Source organism: Xyrauchen texanus, chromosome 4 (assembly GCF_025860055.1).
Source record: "Xyrauchen texanus isolate HMW12.3.18 chromosome 4, RBS_HiC_50CHRs, whole genome shotgun sequence".
NCBI classification, from domain to species: domain Eukaryota; kingdom Metazoa; phylum Chordata; class Actinopteri; order Cypriniformes; family Catostomidae; genus Xyrauchen; species Xyrauchen texanus.
The window spans coordinates 12149265-12174016 of record NC_068279.1 but is presented as its reverse complement, the minus strand read 5'-3'; the positions used below and the strand labels follow the sequence as shown (position 1 = coordinate 12174016).

The following is a 24752-nucleotide window of genomic DNA, read 5'->3' as shown; positions in this document are numbered from 1 at the left end:
CAGCAAAGTCTGGCTACTCTCCATTCATCATCTTTCTCATGGTGCCACTACTGGATGAAGCAGTATTAGGACATTAGAGTACTAAAAAAAGACAATTTCTGACCAACATCATTAGTAATGTATTTGTAATAAGCCATTGTTTCTCATATACAATATTAATAATAGTCTCAGCCTCAGAAATTACACCTGGACACTGACAATAGTCTTTTCACTGAACAACTGATGCATCGTATTCAGGGTTGGGAGGGTTACTTTTGAAATGTATTCCACTACAGATTACAGAATACATGCTGTAAAATGTAATTTGTAACATATTCTGTTAGATTACTCAAGGTCAGTAACGTATTCAAAATACTTTGGATTACTTCTTCAGCACTGGTAGATTTTTTTCACTTATGTACAGTAAGACAAAATAGCCAACAAATGTTAAAAATACATTCTCTGAAAAATCTAAATATCTTACGCAGTGTTGTTTCTAACACAAAATCAATCAAATTTATCTTGTTTTAAGGATTTTTTGATATTTTTACAGGAAAACAAACAAAAAAATATTATCAAGAATATGATTTTTCAAATTTTCTTGATAAAATAAGATAATGTGTCTGGTAACATGTGCATGTAAAATGGCTAGAAATAGCATTTTAGCTTAGCATTTTAGCTTAGCGTAAAGCAGACAATATACACAAGGTTTATTTCTATTTCTTCTGCTCCAAACTTACTTAAAACGTACTTCTCTCCCTGCTTGTATGAATGTAACACATCATAAGAAAGTGTTTCATCACCGTTCAACTGCACTTTGGATCACATCATTTATATGTATAACTTAAATTGTAACTGTAGTGGAATACAGTTACTTATATTTTGTATTTTAAAAATGTAATCCCGTTACATGTATTCCATTACTCCTCAACCCTGATCATATTGCAGACAAAAATGGCAAGCACTTTCTTCATCTTGCAAACTCTAAAATAAATTGACAACAAACCTGGTCAGTGCATTAAGCACTTACGAGGAAGAACCCATCTGCGGCAGGGAGGAGGGTGGGGCTGGGTCATGATGCTACACAGCCGGCCCCCTAAGCCTGATTAGGGGCCGGGTTTGTAGCATCAGGACCCAGCCCCGCCCTCCGCCCTGCCACACCATCACTGGATTTGCAAAAGTTTGTCCGGTTTTTAGAGTCAAATCTTTTAAAGATACTCTGGGGCGAATAAACGAAACAGTTCGCCACTATTACACATGGTATTCCAACACAAATTTTAGTCTTATTCACTAACCACCCTCAATCTAGTTTAAGCAGGCACAATCAGTGCTAAAATAGCTGCACTGCGTCTTCAGTATTCAAATGAAGTCATTGTCATTCCTTTCTGTGCAAACACGCCTCCTCTATGTAAATTAGGCTCATTATAGATTGCGCTTCAATCACAAAACTCTGTGCTATTTGCTCGGTGCAATAAACATCGAGATATTACCACCTGATAAAGCAATTGGTAAACTGAATTTATTTAAATGTTTTTGTACATTTTCTATTGATCGTGGTTGATGCAAGTGGCTAGAGACATTCCTATATTTTTTACTTATGCTTGATATTATACAAGCATATTAATGTATCCACAACCTTTGAATTAGAACAGAATCATATACTTCACATTCATGAAACCAGCTTATATGACATTATCATTGTATTAAGACTCCATGTATTCCTTGTATGTCCATCCTTGCCTTATATGTTCAATGTGTGTGTTAGAAGATTACTTCATGCTTGTTCTCTATCCTTGTAAATGGTTTGTTAAATGGTTTGTGCTTTCTGTGCCCAACATTCCCATGAGAAACTGGAGCACTGTTTGGGACAAAGTATATACATTTTAGAATCTTAGTATATGAACTTGTTGCGCTTTTGTACTGATGAGGTTTCAAAGCTGAATTCAGAGAGCTTGGTGAAAACTTAGATATAACTATAGATGTTATTGTTTCAAGCAATGTGTAGATGGGAGTCTTGCACATATGCACATACAAGATAAGACACACTTGTGTAGTTCTGGTCTTTCCAGAAGACATCTTAACAATATGTCCTGAAAAACCTTGAGTTAACTCCAAACCATGCAGAATGTGCTGTACCATATAAGGAAATCTTGGCACAGTCTCAAGAGGGTATAAATACATAAACTTAATTTTTGGTTATCGGACTAACAACTCGACTCTCTCGCTCTTCGCATCTGATTTCCAACTTTTGAGGCATCATCTTACTATCTGTACTTTAACTTCTTTCATTTAATTACTTAAATAATTTTCACTATACAAGACATAGTATTGTTAGATTAATTCCAGGAATTAGTCCTTGGATATATCCTTAAGATATATCTACTTAACATTAAAGAACCAATTTTTTCCTTTTAAATTTCATTTTATTCATTTTACTAATTTCTGTGCAAATAAAATGTGTTATTCCTTCTACAAATCAACTGATTTATTGAAGTAATTTTCCATCTGTTGGATCTCACTGCATCAATGGTAGTAGGATTTCATAAAATAATGAGGATCAAATGATGGAGAAGAGTGTTATAACCTGGCATATATATAGTTGCGTGGTGTAGTCAAGTGCACAAGATTGCGGGGGTCTGTTGCATCCTCTGCAAAGAAGTGCTCAGAATCGGCCAGCAAGATCACGGATTTCACATGCAAATTGTGTTCAGCACAGACTGCACGTTTGCGCTGCTGAGTGAACTGAATAATTTATTTGGTGAATCGGGTGCTAAACAAGCGCAGACAGCATGCACCAATAAATGGTGCCTTAACAGGTGGAATTCATTCTAAGCGAATTCTCCCTCAGAGTTTTGTTTGAAGCATGATACTGTATCCACAAAATCTGTATTTTGTGCTTTGTTTCTGTGTTATGTCTATGAAATAATCAGTACTTATTAGCTTAAGACAGACATAAATTCTAATTACAAAGTCTACACAAACTTCTGCTAATTTATCCTGTACAGCCAGTCACAGGCCAACACTGTTGTGCCATTATTTGAATGAATGCTTTCCACAGATTCAAATAGAATGCTTTCTATCATTGTGGCATCAACTATTTCACAAAAACTCTCCCCTAATCGTTACATTAAACTAGGAATGCAAGCTGGGAGTAACCAGATTAGTTGTGTTAAAAGTTTTAATGATAGTGCTATCTTGTAAAAATCTAGCGGTGCAAAATTGCAATTCTGCTTTCTTGTCACCCAATTCATATAATTTCTCACAAGAGTTGTAGGCTAATTGTAAAACACTTTATTTTAAACTGCTTTTATCGTCCAATAACATTGTCAATACAGTTTACAGTGTAGTCAAAATATGCGAAATACACAGTGTGGCTAATGGAAGTGGATCCATTACAGTTGTTGTTTCTGTAAGCTCGAAATGCAAGGTTTTGTTGTTTTTGCTACCCCCAGTGAGACATTTTTTGAGAACAATAATAGCTGGGACGTAGGGAAGGAAAAACACTCTAATTTACTGTGATCTCAACTAGGGTTGCAGTGGTATACCGGTTTCACGGACTTATTGAAAACAACTTTTTGTTATGCAAAGATCACGAAAAAAATTACGTCATTATCACGAGAAAACAACTTTTGGTTATGCCGATATCACAAGAAAATTAAGTAATTATCCCGAGAAAACAACTTTTGTTATGTCAAGATCACGAGAAAACGAGACAGAAAAATTATAATAACGCAAGGCCTCTTTGAGCTTCCGTACATATGAAATAATCTAAAGGTAGTATTTATTAGACCTCATTTTATATCAACAGTGGCAGTTTTAGTTAAAGTTTCAAGATGTGTTTCAGCTAGTATTTATTTTTTCATAAATACATTACTTTATTATTATTATTATTAATATTATTTAAGACTAGCACACTGACCTAACCATGGTAATGAGGAGCCTTTCCTTCTGTGTAATATGTGTATAGATATGTAATATTAGCTAACAAACGGGATAATAATGGGCTCATATAAGTAAATATGCTCTTCAATTTTTAAAAGGGGGAGAGACAACTTCCTGTAGATTTTGTTGACATCATCAACAAAAATAATGCCACTTGATGCATGTCCTTGTACTTTAAATACAGGTTATGATTAATCTATGGCAGGTCGACACTTGATTTCAAATGTAAAATCTGTCCTGAAGCAAAACCAGTTGAGAACCACTGAGATAAAGGTACAATCAGGAGCAGTCTGGCCTCGCTGTCGTGCACCTACAGTATATGTTAACTGTAAATAATCATAGAACATTACTTTAAAAGCTCAAACAGCTTATGTTATTTTTCATTTAGTAGTTCATTTTCAAGTTTGTTATATACACTCTTTGGTACACATATGTACCAAGAGTGTACGCCGCATCATTCTTAAAAGTGTAACACATACTTCAATAAAATTAATGGTTTCAAGTTTCAATTATAATAAAGTGTTTGCTCAAAAATAAATAAATAAATAAAATAACCCTTCTGTTTTCACTAATAATAGTAATTGTGTAATACCGTATACCGTGATACCGTGGTTATCATACCATGAAAATCTCATACCGTTGCAACCCTAATCTCAACCATACTACCAGTGCTTGACCCCTAACAGGGCAATGATGATTACATTTCAGGGGAGGTGGCAAGATTGCCAGCATCCTGTAATTATAAAAGCTGTTTAGAAAATGTTAACTGTGAATAAAGTTGTACATGACAAAAAACACTTGACCTGGCAGCAGTTGCATAATTAATGACTACTCATTTATTCTGTTTGTGATTCAGTCAATCATTAAAAATCATGCTATGATACCTTGATGTGAATTTGCACATGCATGGTAAATCTATGTGTGGTAAAATGATAACTTTATTATGTGGATAGTTGTCAGATTTTTAACAGACAATGGCTGATAGTAACTACAACAGCATTGATTACACATTCGCCTACAGCACTACACATCTAAATTATCACTTGATTTTAATCACAATTCACTCTAACTTGGCAATCCTCTTTCTGCTCCCTCTCTGACATTTCTACACTTTGGTGCTTTCAAGGCCTGTTAAATGTTTGTTCAAATGTTTACCTAAGCCTTAGCCAAACCATCGCGCTTTCCAACATTTGGCAGACACTGAAACAATTGTTCTCACCTGTTTACACAAGGTGTTTGTTGTTCATTGCCATTTTCATTCTTTATTTTCAGAACACTAGAGCATATTTTACCCCAGTTCTCATTACCGTAATGCGTTCAGATGTTTTACTTGTTCTGTTCCTATTTTTATTTTCAGTGATGATCCTGATTATCGTAACATTTACTGTTTTAACATAAAATAGATGCTGTTGTAAAATCAGCGAAAATAAAAGGCAGTACCAAGGAGTGAGAAGTTTACATACACTTTTTACCAACAATTGTTTACAGACAGATTGTTTCATTTTTAATTGAATATATCACAAATGCAATGGGTCAGTAGTTTACATACACTAAGTTAACTGTGCCTTTAAGCAGCTTGGATAATTCCAGAAAATTATGTCAAGCCTTTAGACAATTAGCTTATAAAAGACTAATTGGCTAATTGGAGTCAATTGGAGGTGTACCTGTGGATGTATTTTAAGGCCTACTGTCAAACTCATAGCCTCTTTGCTTGACATCATGGGAAAATCAAAAGAAATCAGCCAAGACCTCAGGCAAAAATCAGAGGTGGGTAGAGTAGCCAAAAACTGTACTCAGGTAAAATTACAATTACTTTAAAAAAAAATTTACGTAAGTAGAAGTAAAAATGCTAAAATAAAAAATGACTTGAGTAAGAAAGTATCCAATTAAAAGAGTACGCAAGTAGTGAGTAACTCGTTACTTTCACAAATGACATAATGGACATTAACTCCCTTATATTCCATTACATAATACACATTTAACATGCATTACAAAATTATTATTATTATTATTCATGGAAATGTTGTCATCATTCACCATCATGTTGTTCCAACCCGTATGACTTTCTTTCTTCCATGCAACACAATGAGATTTTAGACAACATGTTTGCCTTGGTCACCATTGACATTCAGTGAATGTGTTTTTGTATATGTGTATATATATATATATATATATATATATATATATATATATATATATATATATATATATATATATATATACACTTTTTTTTTTTTTTTAAAGGTCCCCTGACATGCTTCTTTTTGTAGGCTTTGATATAGGCCTTAGTGGTCCCTAGTACTGTATCTGAAATCTCTTTTACAAAATTCAGCCTTGGTACAGAATTATAGCCACTACAAGCCAACCCATAATGAGCTTTCCTTCAGACGTGCCGTTTCGGTGTCTGTAGTTTTAAATGCTAATGAGGAGGAGAAAGGCGGGGCAAGGTGTAATGTGGGTGTGGTCTTGACCAGCTTGCGGCAACGATGTGTGTATTCACACATATACCTGATGCTATCTACCTTTACATTAGCGACAGTAACTCGGCTGTTAGCTGCATAGCTAATGTTACAGCCACATTCTACGTGTAACAAGCTAGGTAACCATAAATAGTAAAGCAACACAATTAAATATAATTAGTTGACTTACTTGTCCGAGGTTTGTAGGTGAGCCAAAGAGAGTTGGTACTGATCCAGACTTCAGTTTCAGACGTTCAGCATGTCCAGCTCTGAACTGATCCATGTTGTGAAAACAGTCGTCTGTGAAATGTTTGGCGCAGACATACAAAAATTTGGTGTGTTGTGTCGGTGCATTCCCAGAGTAAATGAAATTTATCCATTGATCCTTCTGGGGATTGGATGAAGGAAGTAAAAAAAGACTTCTGTGATCATTTGTGCATTCAATTATTGAGCAACTTTTGTGCTTCGATCGGTCACACGCCAAGATATCTCTCGAGGATAAACTAAAATCGCGCGCGTGCGTTCGTACTTCCTAGCTCGAATTCTCTGGGCGGGCAAAGCAAAGAAGGGGGAGGTAACCTTTCCCCCGTATGACGTCATACGGGGGAGATTCAAGATCAGCCCGTCTGAGATCTCATTTTCTCACAGGCAGAGAAAGATAGCCAAAACTCGGTTTACACCGACTGAAATTTCTAGACACGAGGGAACCAAATACAGGCTAGGGGAACTAATATTAATGTTAAAAAACCTCAGAAAGTGAAAATTTCATGTCAGGGGACCTTTAAGTGAATGACGACCGAGACTGTCAGTCCCTAACATTCTGTCTAACATGTTTTTGTGTTTCACAGAATGCAAAATGTCACCTGGGTTTGGAAATGGTGACGGAATATAAAACTATAGCTGAACTATATCACTTTAAAGGGATAGTTCACCCAAAAATTTTAATTCTCTCATCATTTACTCACCCTCATACCATCCAAGATGTGCATGACCTCCTTTCATCTGCAGAGCACAAATTATGATTTTTAGAATAATATTTCAGTTCTGTAGGTCAGTACAATGCAATTGAGTGTCAAAATGTTGATGCTCCAAAAAGCACATAAAGGATTCATAAAAGTAATCCATATGACTCCAGTAGTTAAATCTATATCTTCAGAAGTGATTTGACAGGTGTGGGTGAGAAACAGATAAATATTTAAATCATTGTTTTACAACAGTATCCATAGTTTAACCATGGCATTTGTAGTAAAATCATAGTAACCACAAAATCAACATGGTTACTGTCATGGTTACAATATATAGTAAAATCATGGTTACTTTATAGACACTACAGTATTACTGTAAAAACCATGGTTAATTGTATCAAAACCATGATGTCTGTTCAGAAAACCATGGTGACAGCAGTCATGGTTAATACAATATTACTATAGTAAAACCATAGTTAATTTTCATCAGGATTCTTAGCTAAAAAAAACAATTTTCTCTCATTACTAAATCAACATTTTAACTTAATAACTGCACTAATACGCTACATCCATCTACATAAAGTGCACTTCAATTTCATCTCAACATATATTCAATATTCGGAAGCTGTATATCACTGTAAAAGGAATAACCACGCTTTTAAAATGCATACGAGAAGGGATGTTGTGATAATGCTACTCGAGTATTTTAATAATACGTGGAAATTCCACATGAACACCCCAAGCACTTAAGTTATTGTTTCATGTCTGTCCGAATTAGCACTTAATGCCTGCTTAAAAATTGAAGGGAGTGTGTGCCGTTTCGGCTCACGTGTGGCTCTTTCACTGAGTGATGTCGGCCTAAAAGATGAATCATGTGTCGATGTATTATTATAACGGCATCTTAATGCCCTTAATCAAAGCGTATTATTGACACTTGCGATAGATTACAACGGTTTATTAGAAACAGAAAGAACTTGCGTGCATATTTTAAATAAACTCTCATGCGCATTATAGACATATATTACCAGTATACGTCAATCGTGCTGAGCAATGTCTGAAACCAGTGCATGTTTTTTAAATGTTTTTTGACCATCGCTGTTGTAAATGACCCAGAAAGGAAAAACACAGGGGACTTCTCTATCAGCGGCTCGTTTTCTCCACTTGTCATTTTCAACTACGCACAACGCGTACAGAACTGTGATGTCATCAAGTTCACCAATGTGAAACACAGGCGGAGCATATCCAACTACAGGTCCATTCAGGTGCATTGTAACTGTGCCTGTCTGTTTGACGCTTTGTCTTCATGACCAAAACTTGTGCTCCAGATGTGTCATTAACTTAGGGTGAACCGGCTGCGGTGCCAATGCTTCCCTTACCATATGGTTGGATTTTTTATAGAGCTGCACCTGACCAAAGATTTTCCTAGTCAAATAGGTGTTAATTTAAGCCTTTAGTTGACTACTCACACAATATTAATTTAATTACTTAAATATAGGCCTATATATATTGGGGGGCATCAGAAAATGGTTTGAGTTCAAGGGCTGAGAAAGAATGTTATAAGTAACATTGCTAAAACTGTTCTAAAATACAGAGAAATACTAAACCGCAATAATGAGCCTTTAAAATATACATTTTAAAATCGCACGCACGAAGCGAGCCACAACGACACCAGCAAAAGCGGTAATGATTCTGAATGTGTCGGAAAAACCTGCAAAATGACTGTCTGAACATTTAGTTAATCTATAGAGAGAAATGCACATTAGGGTTGTGCTGACAGACGATGATCTTGAGATCGATGATGGTCAGAGTGATCGTCAATAGCTGATGCCTTTGACGATGTCAAGACGATATTTCACTCATTTTCCCATGAATCTATTAAATTATTATTATTAGGCAATGATTATTATCAAATTAATATTACATTAATTGCATTATATTATATTAATATAAAGCCGTCTATGCGCATGTCTGATGCACTGATACTGAGTCGTGCAGTCTCGTAAAAGGTTCTCACTCTTTCTTTGTTTCTGTCTTCTGAATTTTTTTGTTTTGTTGCAAGAACAGTATCATCTATGAGTGCTGCAAATGACCTAAGACATCTCAGCTCAGGAGGTGCTTTGAGTTCAGTTTGCTTTATTTCCATAGAGCAGCTCAATGTGACCACAAATCTGCAGCCTATACATCTGTGATTAAAACATAAAATAACACAAAAACACGGACAGTGAAATACCCAACGGGTAGATAATGCACTGATGAAGTAGGTTCTTTGCCAGAGAAATAGTAACAACTGTTTCAAAACCATCTTTCAAAAAGTTTAACAACACACATTTTAAATGCACTTATTTTTTTCCAGTTTCATCTGAACTTTTATTTAAAATAAATAAAAAATAAAGTTCAAAATTTGAAATGAAGATGTCTTGCTTTATTGTGTAGGCTTCACCCTAACCCTGCTTAACGAAAATTAACCCATATTACCACCTAGTGCCCAACCAGCGGTAATAGTGGTGTTCATCAGTTTCCTGCTGAGTTTTTTGTTTCTGCGACCAACCGACCAATCAAAACTTGGTCGACCAAGACCCTTCTCATCACATACTGTTTGGTTGACTATCAGGGGGCAGCCATTTTTTACAGAAAACCGTTAGACTCCACACCCATCACATCACTTCTGAAGATATTGATTTAACCACTGGAGTCTTATGGATTACTTTTATGCTGATTGAGCTTTAAAATGTTGGCACTCATTCACTTGCATAATATGGACCAAAAGAGCCTAAATATTCTTGTAAAAATCTTCATTTCAGTTCAGCAGATGAAAGAAAGTTATACACATCTGGCGTAAGGGTGAGTAAATTATGAGATTTTTCATTTTTGGGTGAACTATCCCTTTAAGGGCTCTTGACAGATCTGGATGAATTTGTCAATAAGAAGAGAGGTTTGGAAACCTTTCTAGTAATTATTATGGTGAAACGTGAACAATGTCCCACAGTGACATTATTTATAGTGCTGAAATAAAAACCAAAGCCAGATCATGCTTTATTAATGCCTACTTCTGATATTTCATAGCTTTTAGCTCTTAGTTCAGTGTAGTTACAGTTTTCAGTGTAGAAAGAACTTAGATAATTAGTTCTGTACAGCAGTACCACCAAGCCCTAAATGCAGAGTACGCAGCCTGCATAGGGCACCAACCCTAGTCGCGGACCACTCTCTTCGCCACACCTCGCTATGCATGTGCAGAAATGTTCACGCTCCAGTTGCCAATCACGCGAACGGCAGAGCAAAAGGCATTTACATTTAACTTGGATGTTTACCTGGATTTAAACAGTTAATCAGACCGAAATAACTGCGATAGCTGCGTGGGGTAAATACTACTCATGACATGCCGGACGCGGGACAGAGCGCACTGATATATTGCTGCAGATTTAAAAATTTACACTTAGAAACTGATGTCATACGAGCCCAGTTACAGAATCTCCCTGAAAATGACCTTCACATTACACAGAGAAGCCTGTGTTAGCATTAGAGCCACGCAAACTCAGCGTGCTGCCTTAAGTTGGAGCTGCAATTTTTATCTTGAAATATCGGCTTGTCTAGGTGTTAAATGAAGGCATTGCATGATGAAACATCTTTGTTCACTGTGCGGAGTGAATAAAGTGTTTCACTTTGTATGTAAAGCATGATGCAGCAGCAGTGATGGACTCGGCTTAAGTGGCAGTCTTTGACAGTGCGTGCAGCTGAACTTCCGCTGTCGTAAAAGTCCAATTCAATAACCGATCAATAAATTATGCATTAATTAAAATTAAAACCAGTAATGTAACGACAGAAATGCCGCCCACTGTAATGAAGAAATTTACTTGAGAGAGAGTAAAAAGTACCCACTTTTAAGCCTACTCTAAAAGTTCAAATCTTTCCAAAAAGTTACTCAAGTAAATGTAATGGAGTATATGTAGCGAGTTACTACCCACCAAAATTGTGGACCTCTACAAGTCTGGTTCATCCTTAGGAGCAATTACCAAATGCCTGAAGGTACCATGTTCATCTGTACAAACAACAGTACACAAGTATAAACACCATGGGACCACACATATTTGGTGCAAAGTGCAAATCAGTAATATCTATATCCATAGTAAAACGAGTCCTATTATTTTTTATTGACATAACCTGACAGGCTGCTCAGCAAGGAATAAGCCACTGCTCCAAAACCGCCATAAAATGGCAAACTACATTTTGCAAGTGCACATGGAGACAAATATCTTGTACTTTGGTCAGATGAAACAAAAATGTAACTGTGTCAAAATAGATGGCATCATGAGGAATTCTCATCAAGACATCAGCCATGAAGTTAAACTTGGTCGCAAATGGGTCTTCCAAATGGATAATGACCCCAAGCATACCTACAAATTTGTTGCAAAATGGCTTAAGGACAACAAAGTCAAGGTATTGGAGTGTCCACCACAAAGCTCTGACCTCAATCTGATAAAAAAATGTGTGGTTAGAACTAAAAAAGCATGTGCGAGCAAGGAGGCCTACAAATCTGACTCCGTTACACCAGTTCTGTCTGGAGGAATGGGCCAAAATTCCAGCAACTTATTGTAAGATGTTTGTGGCAGGCTACCCAAAATATTTGACCCATGTTAAACAATTTAGAAACAATGCTACCAAATACTAACAAAGTGTATGTAAACTTCTGACCCACTGGGAATGTGATGAAAGGAATAAAATCTGAAATAAATAAGTCTCTCTACAATTATTCTGACATTTAAAATTACACTTAAAAACACTTAAAATAAAGTAGTGATCCTAACTGACCGAAGACAGGGAATGTTTTCTATGATTAAATGTCAGAAATTGTGAAAAATTTAGTTTAAATGTATTTGGCTAAGTTGTATGTAAACTTCTGACTTCAACTGTATAAACTACAATTTCAATCAAATTTTATTTTTTTTTACTCTGTGGTAAAGAGAATTGAGGGATAAAATGTGACAAGGACATAGTCCTAGGAGGTTTCATGAGAATCAACCAACTATAACTTTTAAAAAGTTTTACTGTGCACATGCTATATACAAGAGTAATATCTAGCCGGTGAAATAAATAGAGTTGAGCATAACAGGAAAAATTTACAATATATTCACTTTAGAAATCTTCACGACTTTTAAGATTTTATACATTTCTAATGACTTTTCCAGATGTTTAGGAGGGGGAACCCTGTTTTAAAATTCCCTGATATTTTCAGGTTTTCCATGACTGGGGAAACTCTGGGTTCTATGTTTATTTGACTTACCACAGAATGAGACAATATGGCTGCTGTCTTCATGGACAAACTTCCTTGTGACTGATTCCTCCATGATCTGCTTGACCTGTGGTGGACATAGAGACAGACAGTGAAGCAAATGAAGGTAAAGGAGTGGAGAAAGGGAGACAGATTAAATTAGCTGAATTGCTAGAGCATAAAAACCATATAGCAAACAGCTACAGCTTATTTTGTACTTTGTGGATAAACAGAGGTAATACAGTGGGGCATCTGTCAAATACTCCACTTCTTATGAATGCAAACACATTTCCACTCACATGTACTCAAATTATTAACCTTATGGAACCTTATTGTAAAGTGTTACCAGAACACAAAATGCACATCAAACATGTCATGGTCAATCATCACATCTGAAATGTTGCTCTGGTCATCCTGAAATAACGATGTGCTGAAAATCCAAAGCCAATAAGTTCAGCAAATAAGTTGAACACAAACTTAAACTGTGCCAAAGAGCAGATTAATTGACACTTTTGAAAGAATAACTACCCAATAATTACCCACAAGGGTAAGTCATAAAAATGGAGAAACGCACACACATAATGACCCCAGAACTGTGCTGTTGCTCCCAGTTAAAGTTCTTTAGTGTTTTGTCTGCATGTTCTAAACTGCAAGTATTTTATTAATAACAGGATCACAGTGGCTACAATTTATACAGAAGTGAAGATTTTTATTATTTTTCATACATAGAATGGAAACGCAGCTTTATTCGCACATTTTGTGATATTATGTTTTTTGGAATAAATTAAATTCACAATTTCATGTTTCGTGTCACAACTTAATGAGCCAGAGGCTCATGGTAATTTCCTGTTGCACGTTTAATCAGTTGCTACATTATGCACACAATATACACACTGCCTGGGTGGCCAGATAAAGGGATCACACCAGATAGAATGTGGATTTACTCCTAATAGAGGTCTTGCATTCATGAGTGTAAAGTCTTTCCCAGGCTTTGACCTTGTTGTGTCCATCACTCTTAATTTTCCTACAGGACATTGTCTGCCCACTTAATTCTGAGCCCATGTCCAATGCCTTGATTAGGCCTGTACTTCCTAGAAAATATCCCAACATCCTCTACATCAATTACTATGCTTTAGACATCCTGCCTTGGCTATCAGACTGTGGATGTACTCTGATTCTGATAGTTACACCCTGACCTTCTCTCGCATTTCAACAGGACAACACAAGCTCAGATTGTACAATCAACACAGATTGTAAATGACCTGTTTATATATATATATATATATATATATATATATATATATATATATGTAAATAGGCATTGAATTACTGTACTAGATATTGGCAAGATTTTAGACATGTAAAAAAATATGTAAACAGCTATTCAAAAGTTGTCGGAGCAAGTAATTACATTACGGTGAAAGATTCTATAGGGCACCTATTATGCCCCTTTTCACAAGATGTAATTTAAATCTTTGGTGTCCCCAGAACATGTCTGTGAAGTTTTAGCTCAAAATACCCTACAGACAATTTATTATACCATGTTGAAAATGCCAATTTTTGGGTGGGAATAAAAACAAGCTGTTTTTGTGTGTGTCTTTAAATGCAAATGAGCTGGTGCTCCCTGCCCCGTATCCGGAATAGGACAGAGTTTTGACATATCTGCTTCAGATAAATAGACATCATAAGCAATATGACTGACAGTGAAAATAGTGGTGTTCAACCCTATATGTTTGAACCGGAGTCAGACACTGATGAGGGAGAGACTCAACTAAAGTAACAATGAAGTTTGAGAATGAACCAGGAAGTTTCCAAATGGTTATTTGATCATTTATTTATTTGTTGTAGAGTTTTTTCAGCAGTTTTGCAATGATGTATGAGCAACACACACACACACACACACACACACACACACAAATACTGTTACAACGTTCACTATGCATTATAATGAAACTAAACACACACAAACAAACATGTCCGTCGGCAGTGTCCGTCAACAGTCGTGGGGCTGTACAAAGTGACGTTACTTTGTACAGAATCTGCAAACAGCTTGTTCTGAGACAGTGCTTATGATTAATGGGGATTTAAAAAAAGGACAGGGTGGATTTTTATCATTATAGGGTGGTTGTGTACACACACTGCCAACACAAATTTATGTTCAAACACCAGAAGACAAATATTTTGTAATATTTGACAAAAAAGACAGTATCTGATTGATACATATGGTGAAATCTAATCCTGTGTATTGATTTTTCTCTAAGAAATCTAAAACATAGCAGCACAACTTTGTTCTAATCGATCTAACCTCAAGTGTTTAAACACCATGCATGACTCAACCGAATGCCTAAAATAACAGAGTAGGCCATTCTTTCTTCTCCTCCATGCTATAGAATCACACCTATACATACCTGCGGGGAGGGAGAAAAGAAGGATCATCCTCACAAAGGAAACTATTTGCTGAGAGACAGAATGATTGCACTCGATGGAATATTACAAAGATGAGATCAGAGTTAGTAGCATGACAACAAAGCAAAGGCTTGTTATCTTTATAAAGAGACATAGAGCTGTGTAACACCTTATATATTATAATACTTCCATAATACAAAAGCTTCTACTCTAAAAACAAAATTATGGTTGACAAGACTGGTTTGTCACTTTAACATCACTGTAGGTGCTGGAATCATACTGAGAAATTATAATGTTTAATTTACTATTTAAATTCTTTGAAAAGCACAAGGTATTAAAACCAAAGCAAAAATAATTTTGAGTTGGTTCAATTGTATGATGATATTTGTGTTTTTCCAATTAGCCAAGCATATTCTGTTCTTTTTTTTTATAGAAAGTCCCGCTTCATGTATATTAGCAACATCCAAAACCAAAAAGACCTTGTTTAATAGCAATACATCAATGAGAACGAGTGTATTGTCTTGTCTGAATGAAACATCCCTGATGCAATATGTGCAAAGAGATCTATCGATAAACAGTTATTAATGGTGTCTAAAGCTGTAATTATTATTGATCATGCTTTGGACTGTAGTGTGCATTGATAGTTAGAGACTCATGCATCATGCATGTGTAACTGTGTGTGTGAGAGCGAGAGAATACAGTGGTCTATTCGGAGTGATGCTGCACACCCAGCCCCTAATCAGGCTGATCAAGCCCGAGAGTGATAAAGGTGACCGGAGGCGGCAGTTTGAGAGAGAGAGAACCTGTATGTGTTTGTGTTTGTCTTTTTGTTTAAGTTAAACATTAAAAATATTATTTATAGCCAAGCCAGGTTCTCGCCTCCTTTCTTCCCGACTCCGTTACACAAAAACATACAGGGCAGCTGCCTGTAGTTCTCTCTCTCTCTCAAACTGTCGCCTTTATCCCTCTCAGGCTTGATCAGCCTGATCTCAGCTAGAGTCTAGAAATTGTACCAGCACTCTGGAAGCCATTCTGGTGCCAGAAAAACCCTGTTTAGAATGGACTCCCTTAATCATTATTTAACAGAGAAAATAAAAAAAGACAGATGCTATTTGCATCCTTGTGCAAATAAAGGTAAAAGCTATTTACACCCCAGTGCAAATAGTGACAGATGTTATTTGCACCCCAACCCTGGTACAAATAATGGTAGATTCTATTTGCATCCTGGTGCTGGATACTGTCAGATAAAATTTGCACCCATATTTAAATACTAACATACAGTATGGGCATCACTGCAGTGTGTTTATTGTGTTTATGAGTCCCACAGACACACTACATTAACCCCTACACCTAAACATTAACCTTCCCTTAGAAACAATAACCTTGGATTATTGGTTTCACCATGGTACTTTGTTGTAAAATTATAGTAACTACAAAATGAACCATGGTTACTATATTATCACCATATTACTATGGTAACACCATGGTTAATTGCATTAAAACTATGGTTTCTGCCCAAAAATATGGAATCTACACACAAGCGATGCTGAGTGAGCAAGTGCGATCAACAGACCCCGTCTCCAAAACAAACCTTTCTCTGCACTCCCCAGCATTGATCAAAATACTGCATTAAAATCAACCTTTATATAAATTTTCATTTATAATCAGGGCTGGTCTGGGAAGAGAAATCGGCAATGGATTTTACATGGCAATTGGCCCAAAAGTTGTTGAGGGGGTGGGGGCGACCCACCGGCCTGCTCGGTTCTCCAGCTGGCCAGTCCGCCCCTGAACAGCACCAAAGTGCGTCAGCCCACCGGGAAAATGCCTGGTATGCCAGATTGCCAGTCCAGCCCGTTTATAATTGTAAGTAGTATTTAATATTAGTAATTAGTAGATATTAATTAGTAATATTAGTAAGTAGTAAATATTAAGTGTGGAAACAGGAAATCAGATGGTGAAAAAAAGTGGGACAAAATGTAGAATCGAACTGAGGTCGCTAAGACGATACTTCGCATTCACACCATCTTTACACCCCACACCACTGCAGCGACACCTAATGTCTAGTTTGTCATATATTTATATGGTTCCACCAGACTATTGGGGTATATGAGAAGTAGATGAGGACCACAAGCCTCAAAAGTCTCAATCCTCAGAATGTTTTTTTCTCTCATCTACTTCAACAACTTGGGGAGTTTATTCCTTGTTACAGTTGCCCTGTGCTTGCACTGGGGGGACTTATTTACTTATTTTTCTGTTCAGCTGCTTTGAAGCAATATGTTTTGTGAAAAGCGCTATACAAATAAAACGGACTCGCCTTCACTGATTCTCATTATCTGTGCTATCTAGCTAGTGCTGCTTCAATTTCCCTCCTGGGATCAATAAAGTCTTATCTTATTGTAAATAAAAGATCCTGTCACACACTGCTTTATTAAATCACTTTAAGGCATGCAAATCATTTGTCTATACAGCAAAAGACATCATATGTCATGGCTGCTTCAAAGTAATTATTTAAAAACGTAGTATAAAAAAAAGAGGGGGGTGTGGTGGGGATTACAAAGAGCCAAATTGTCTTTTGAAAAAGCAATGTGTAATACAAGGTTTGCATTTGCATGGAAGATATATGAAAATATGAAATATCACACCATTATAGACACTCTGTGGGTGGAGTTGATCTAAATCTGTTCACTGCTCATATGGCTCTACATGAAGATGTTTCACGTTTCTTGGGCAACACATTTCCCATGACATCACATACATGTACGGTGTTTATATTTAGCTGAACTGTCATATTATGGTATGTGTAACGGTATTCAATGGAAAGGAGGAGGCGAGAACCGGCTTGATAATATAAATGATAGTTTTAATGAGAAACTTAAAACAAAGACACAAACACACACATGACGGACATGTCCACTAACGATCTCTCTCTCCCACACGATGCGCTGCAGTCGGCCTTTAAACCTCAGAGGCTTGATTAGCCCAATACGGGACCGGGTGTGTATGATCACGACCCGGCCCCGCCCTCCGCCCTGCCACATTCCTCCCTCGTTCTCTCAGGCTGGGGAGCCCTCGGCCTGACGTACAAGGGCGCGCCTTCTGCGCTGACTGCCGGCAGGTCATCCCCATCTACCTGGATGAGGGAGGGGACACGGGGAGGGACACAGAAATAATAAAAATGGGGGGTACTTCCTGTAACAGTGTAGTACCCCCCCAAAAACTGTAAAATTTAAAAAGAGGGGAAAGGCCAATGCAGAGCGACAGTGAGAGAGAGAGAGAGAGAGAGAGATGAAAAAAAAAAAAGAAACTCTTACTCGCCAGTTCTCCGATACGCCGCAGCTTGTTCCTCGGCCACTCCTCCACCCTCTATCGGATGACAGCTGCGCCTCTCCGGGCGGATCCGAGGCAGTCCTCCAGCCCCTGGCAGACGGAACACCCCGCCGCGCTCTCGGGGAACAGAAGGAGTCTCCCCCGCCCCTGGCAGCGGTTCTCTCGCTCCAGGCGGTTGGCAGTGAGCCCCTCCCCGCTCGCGGTCGGCGGTCTTAAACTCTGCTGTGTTTCAGCGGCCGGCAGGCGACTCCTCCGCCCCTGGCAGCAGCCCTGACCGCTCCAGGCGGTCGGCTAGGAGCCCCTTCTCCCCTCGCGGTCGGCGGCCATCATCCTTGTTCAGGCGGCTGGGCTCCTCGTCCCCCGGCAGATGGCCGCGGCTGCTCCGTTGGGGTGGACGATAGTGGCGAGAACTCTACTACTGCGTATCCCTCCTCCTTCCCGGGCTTCGGCACCAGTGAAAGGCGAGAACCGGCTTGATAATATAAATGATAGTTTTAATGAGAAACTTAAAACAAAGACACAAACACACACATGACGGACTTGTCCGCTAACGATCTCTCTCTCCCGCAAGATACTCTGCAGTCGGCCTTTAAACCTCAGAGGCTTGATTAGCCTAATACGGGACCGGGTGTGTATGATCACGACCTGGCCCCGCCCTCCGCCCTGCCACAGTATGTTAACAGATAAATGTCTCAAAAATGGCCCAACAAATAAGCACTTTCCTATACTTGAAGCTGGATTACAGGGACTGCCAGTAAAATGTTACTACTCTCCATCTTCTAGAGCAGGGGTGTCCACACTTTTTTGCGTGATGATCTACTTTTAAATGACCAACTCAATAAGATCTACCCACTAAAAAAAATTTCCATGTAGGAATTCATCTTCTAATTAATACAAAAAATATAAAATTATGTTCAATGTTGATATCATTCAATTTTAACACTAAACCCAAAACACCTACAGCACAATATAAAAAATAGCCAAGGCATTTATATGGATTTACCTTATTCTGATGATTTGCACTGAATTGAATCAGACAGTTTTGTATAATCCGGGCATTAGCTGCTGGTAGCTAGCCTCAACAACTGCTAGCTTCGCAATTTCGTGCTCTGTTCTCAGAAGCCCTTGGAAGGCGCGAACCTAGTTGTCATGGCAACTGAATAAACAAAAATCTCACCTGGTCAAAATGTACTCGTCAAGTGCAAGTCAGACAGAAACTAAAATATGGAAAAACATAATATTTATTTGTATTAAAATTTAACGAAATACATTTCAATTTTGTGCGATCTACCAGCATTGCCTTTACGATCGACTGGTAGATCGCGATCGACGTATTGGGCACCTCTGTTCTAGAGATACTTACCTAAATGTCAATGGAATTGTTTCTCAACACACAACACATTTGGTGAGGTTCACCATTGATCTATTCTGTTTTCTGTTAAAGCTTAAAAACAACAACATTACCATAATAACACAACCAATACTAACCCTAATTTGTCCATTTCTTTCTTCTGTATCCTTTTCATTTTAAATGCATCCCCTTTTCCAAATATCTCATCAAACAGCAAATCATTGCCATTATATGTGAGGATACAACAAGAAAAGAGGTATTAAGGAGTCCAGCAGGGGATGCTCACCCTGCAGACTGTGTAGGTCCTAATGTCCCAGATAGTGATGGGCACACTATACTGTAAAATGGCACCGTCCTTCGGATGAGAGGTTAAAACGAGGTCCTGACTCTCTGTACTAATTAAAAATCCCAAATTCCCCCCATTGGCCCTTATCAGTCATGGCTTCCTAATAATCCCCATCCATTAATTGGCTCTATCACACCACTCTCTCCTCTCCACCAATAGCTGGTGTTTGGTGAGCGTACTGGTGCACTATGGCTGCTGATGCATGCATGCGTGTAAGGGACAGACTGTATGGTGCACTATATGAAAGAGCAGGTTTCTCTCTATGAGAGATCTATGACTCATCAGTCTACAATGCATAAGGGTGAAACATTTCATCACCTTCAGTTCATGTGTTACCAGACGACTTGACCTACATTTTGTGTCATATCACCTGTGCACGTTCCACCCCCAACGATACATTTATGCCCCTTTTAACTGTCCATCATTATTACTATGATGGACAATGAGAATCATGGTCAAAAGGAATACAAATTCCATAATGTAAATCAATTATAAATAATTGATTTTAATAATATTATTGTGTTTGTTTAAATGAATGCATTTAATTTTGATATTGTGTAGGATGCTATTTTACTCACTACATATGGATATACATCTAAAACAAAATTTGGCTCAGTTGGGATGTTTTTCAAAGATGCTAGACCTTGCAGAATTAATACCATCTGTCCAAATACAGCACATAAATAAATCACAATCACATCAACATAATATGTCATCTGTTTAGTCAGATAAAAATTCATTAGGAATTAATGATTCTCAGTGGATTGACTTGCTCTTTAAAATGCTCTGCTGGTAGTGGCTAATGTTTACATGCTATTTGGCATGAGGTTTAAGTGTTTCTTACACAAACTAAAACAACATCTTGCAGAGATGTTTTGTAACACATTCAAAGACACATTTTTGTATTACTGGCCAAAAGCATAATACATTTTATTAATGGTGCATCACTGAAACATGCTGTCATGAACATAAAGAAAAACATATAATCAGTTTAAAAGCAGGACGATTTCACCTTCTCTCCTATCTGTATTTGGGATGTTTGAAAAGATGCTCTCTGTTTTGATTTAAGAAAGAAATTAAGCACTTTACATGATTTGATTAAGGCTGAAATGGAATATGAACTTTTGTGACCCCTTAGTATAAGCACTTTAACTATTCAACTGAACCATCAAGCCATCTTGGAAATGGTTAACATCTTTTGCATCAGTTACGTAATAGCCCCTGGATCAAATTCAGCATCTGTTGTTTAATCAATGTTAATTGAGCACAAAAACAACACTGACGGGGTGTAGAATTTCAATGGCGACTTCCAACATTGGGAAACCCAGCCATTTAAATACTAATTATACATAAGAAATCCATTGCAAGGCCTTTGGAAAATATTCTGAACTATAGAAGTCATGACCCTGATGACTCCAAGGATAAGGATCAAGTGATATTCCATAACTTGCCTCTGGTTTTCACAGCTGCATATCCCTAGATTATGTCAAATAAATAAATAAGATTTAATACTATTTCAACACCAAATTTCACATCAACAGATAAGGACCTTTAATTTAGTTTAAAAAAAGAATCTCCCAAAATAATCTAAGAAGAAAAAAACAGCCAAATAGTTCAAAAAGAGGTTCTTTAAGGACACACTGAAAGCTAGAAGAGCTAAAGGAACCTGAGAAGGAAAGGTAAACAAATGGTAGGCTGCTGGGTAGAGTATGGAAATGTTGTCTGCGCATGACTCTGTCCTTGTGTCAATACAGGTGAGATTACCGATAGATTACAAACAGATATTGGACAGACACAGAATGAGCTTTTTGGTTGCTTTGTCTATGTTCCTATTATAAGCAATGCAATATCTGTAATAACTATCTATCTGTAATATTTGCAGCTAACCAGCCAAATATGCACTGCAAATGTCAAACAAGGTTTCAAGCAGACTTGCTACAAACACAGAATTGATCAAAGATCCACTATCATTATGAGCATCATACAGTCCTCCACTATTCCACAATAGTTGTTCCAGTAATCATAATAATGTGTTTCAAGCACCAAAATGTCCATTTATATGTGTCTATTGGGATACACTGACACATAAGACACTAAACTGACAGTATACTAGCAAAGTCACTGTTTACAGTTCCTAGTGGAAGAGCTGCTGGTAAGTACAGCAGCTGCAATCACAACACATAACAGAGAACCATAAATCATCCAATCCCAATCAGTGCAGGGTAAGAGCGAACACAAGCTTGCTGTAAGAGAAGTGAGGCAATTATCTACAAATTCTCAAACCCATTCATAGTCAGTCGTCATGGGAAAATCTCAACTATAGTGCAAATGCTTATCCATACACATACAAGTCAAATGCAATCTTTACAGACTTACACACATACACACAAAGCACTGCTTTTAACCCCAAAGAATTAATGAAGTTAACCACAAGCCTGATTATAAAATGAAATGACAGAAAGTCAAAGACCATACAGTACAATGCATTTTCAGGATTGTACTTCAATCAATAGCACCAATAAATCAAGTTATGTTGGTGTACTTTACATTTCCAAACGAAGTAAATCTTTGAACAAACAAAGAGGGGGGGTGGGGGGGGTGAGATGGTCTGTATAAGCTCATTTAAAGAACTTGTATTAGAAATTGTTGATTTGACATGCGAGTGATCCATTTAAAAAGTAATAAATTGAATATGTATATTAGAATGCATCTGAATCGGTAGTGAGATTTGTTAACGTATTAAGATTTATTAACTATATTAGAGCATAACAGAAACCAGTAATTGACTGTAAAAAACATTATTCCACTTAAATAAAAATGCTCTCTAAAACGCCACACTCCTTACTGACACACACTATCTTATTATTAAAGCCATGAATACAATTTGTTTGAAAAGAAGAAAAAAAAATAAGTGAGATAAAATTATGCATTACATTTGACAGGTGCTTTATGAAAAAGGCAGTTGTCATTGGAGAAAAATAAATAGGTGAAAACAACGAATAATTCATAATATACTGTAGACTGAGATCACCATTTCACATTTCAATCATTTCACCAATATGCAGTATAACAATAAACCGACAATTATATGGAATAATAAAATGTTTATTTTACTGTGTATGTTTTCCTTCGGGTTAATGTTAGATATTAACACGCTCGAAATATTTGGCTAATTGTTGCCAGTACATTTTGTAAACATGTCTAAAAACATGAGTCATATTTTACAGTCTGTTTCAGCCTTATGTTCGTTTTTTTATTTGTTTTTTTATTGTCACCCACCTCCTTCTTCACGTTTCGCAGCAGTCTCTGACGGGTCTCGGCTTCTAGAAAACCAGGGATTGTAGAAACAAATTATCAAACGTGTGATGTTGTATATTTGGAAACATGAAAGCAGAATATTGCCTCACCTGCTGTTGCGGTTGACATGACTCTGGCTCTCGCGCTCAACACTCGACTGAATGAAGCGGCTCCTCGAGCGGTTCAATCTTTCGCTGGCTGGCAGCAGGATCAACTGAGAGATCACGTGATCTTCCAGTGTGTATGAGGCTGTCAGCCAGGGAAAGACTGAACAGTCTGGTCGCGTGACTAACAAGTTGAGGCAGGTTGAACGTACTACCACGCTTTTTAAAGCGATACCAGCCTTTAAGGCACACTCAGTAATTTTCTCCTAATCAAAAGTTAGGAGTTTTACTCCTAAAGAAATTACTGGTTAATTTGAAATATATGTATAAAATCGCGATGTCTCACGTGAGATGAAGTCTTCAGTCAAGTCCTATCAGTAACCCTATAAAAGCTGTTTTATTCTATGTGGATAGGGTCCACAGAATCAAATAGACCAGCCGAAAATACTCGCTTCATCTCAGTAACCGCCATGTTATTGGACACTTTCACTCATGGATTAAATAATTAATCATGGATGACTCTGAATGTATACAATGGCTGTGTCTCATTTGGAAGGATGCGTCTTCTTCAGGAGGTCGCATTTGTCGGCCGCATACATCATCATTTCAGAAAAAACAGTAGGACACTTCGAATGCGACCTTTTTTCACGGGAATTCAGAGGATGCAAGGAGGCACTCACAACCCACAATTCTTTGCTTCAACGGAAATGTACCCATAAAGATGATGTTCAAACAAGTAATGTTAATTCCTAAGTTGAAGTACCTCATTAGATAGATGCAGACTATATAATAAATGTATAATTATATTAATATATAATTAAAATGACGTATTAGACTAAAACTACACCTGTAAAATCAATTTTCTTTTTTCTTTACATCATAACTCTCCTAAAATGTACCTCATTACATTTCTCACTCAAAGCGCTCGTGATTGTTAATGTGTGGCTTGTCATAGCAACCATGTTATGTTATGTTTCTGTTTCCAACAAAGGCCATCTTGTTTAAAAGAGATTTTTTTTTTTAAGGAGGACACTCCGTATACTGCAGCCTTCAAAGGACACGTCCTACCTAGCACGCAGATTTCTAAACGAGACACAGCCAATGCCATCGGTAACTGAAAACCTCTGTGTTTGAATGATGCTGCATCCACGCCCCTAGGTGCCAGTATAAGTCCGAGATGACATACTGTGCACCTTTAACATAACCTGTAAACTTAGATTAAAGGTGCAGTATGTAAGATTCAGAACATTCTTGTTATTAATGACACCTGTGGCCGCTAAGTGAACTGCAGCCAGCTACCTGTTGCTCGT

General features: G+C 37.4%; 1 protein-coding gene across 3 annotated transcripts in view; it reads right to left on the bottom strand.

Moving 5' to 3' along the window:
- The window catches only part of LOC127635690 (small G protein signaling modulator 1-like), a 50389-nt gene extending 26823 nt beyond the window's left edge, over positions 1-23566 (bottom strand). Inside the window, exons 1-3 of one of the 3 annotated variants that reach the window (XM_052115904.1) lie at positions 23449-23566; positions 23321-23364; positions 12624-12699 (exon numbers count right to left, since the gene is read on the bottom strand). In XM_052115904.1, the coding sequence (XP_051971864.1) occupies positions 12624-12699; positions 23321-23364; positions 23449-23467 (139 nt within the window). In that variant the 5' untranslated portion in view covers positions 23468-23566. The remainder of the gene's footprint in view (positions 1-12623; positions 12700-23320; positions 23365-23448) is intronic. The other 2 variants (XM_052115921.1, XM_052115913.1) reach the window with 2 other exon arrangements.
- Positions 23567-24752: the final 1186 nt, after the last annotated feature.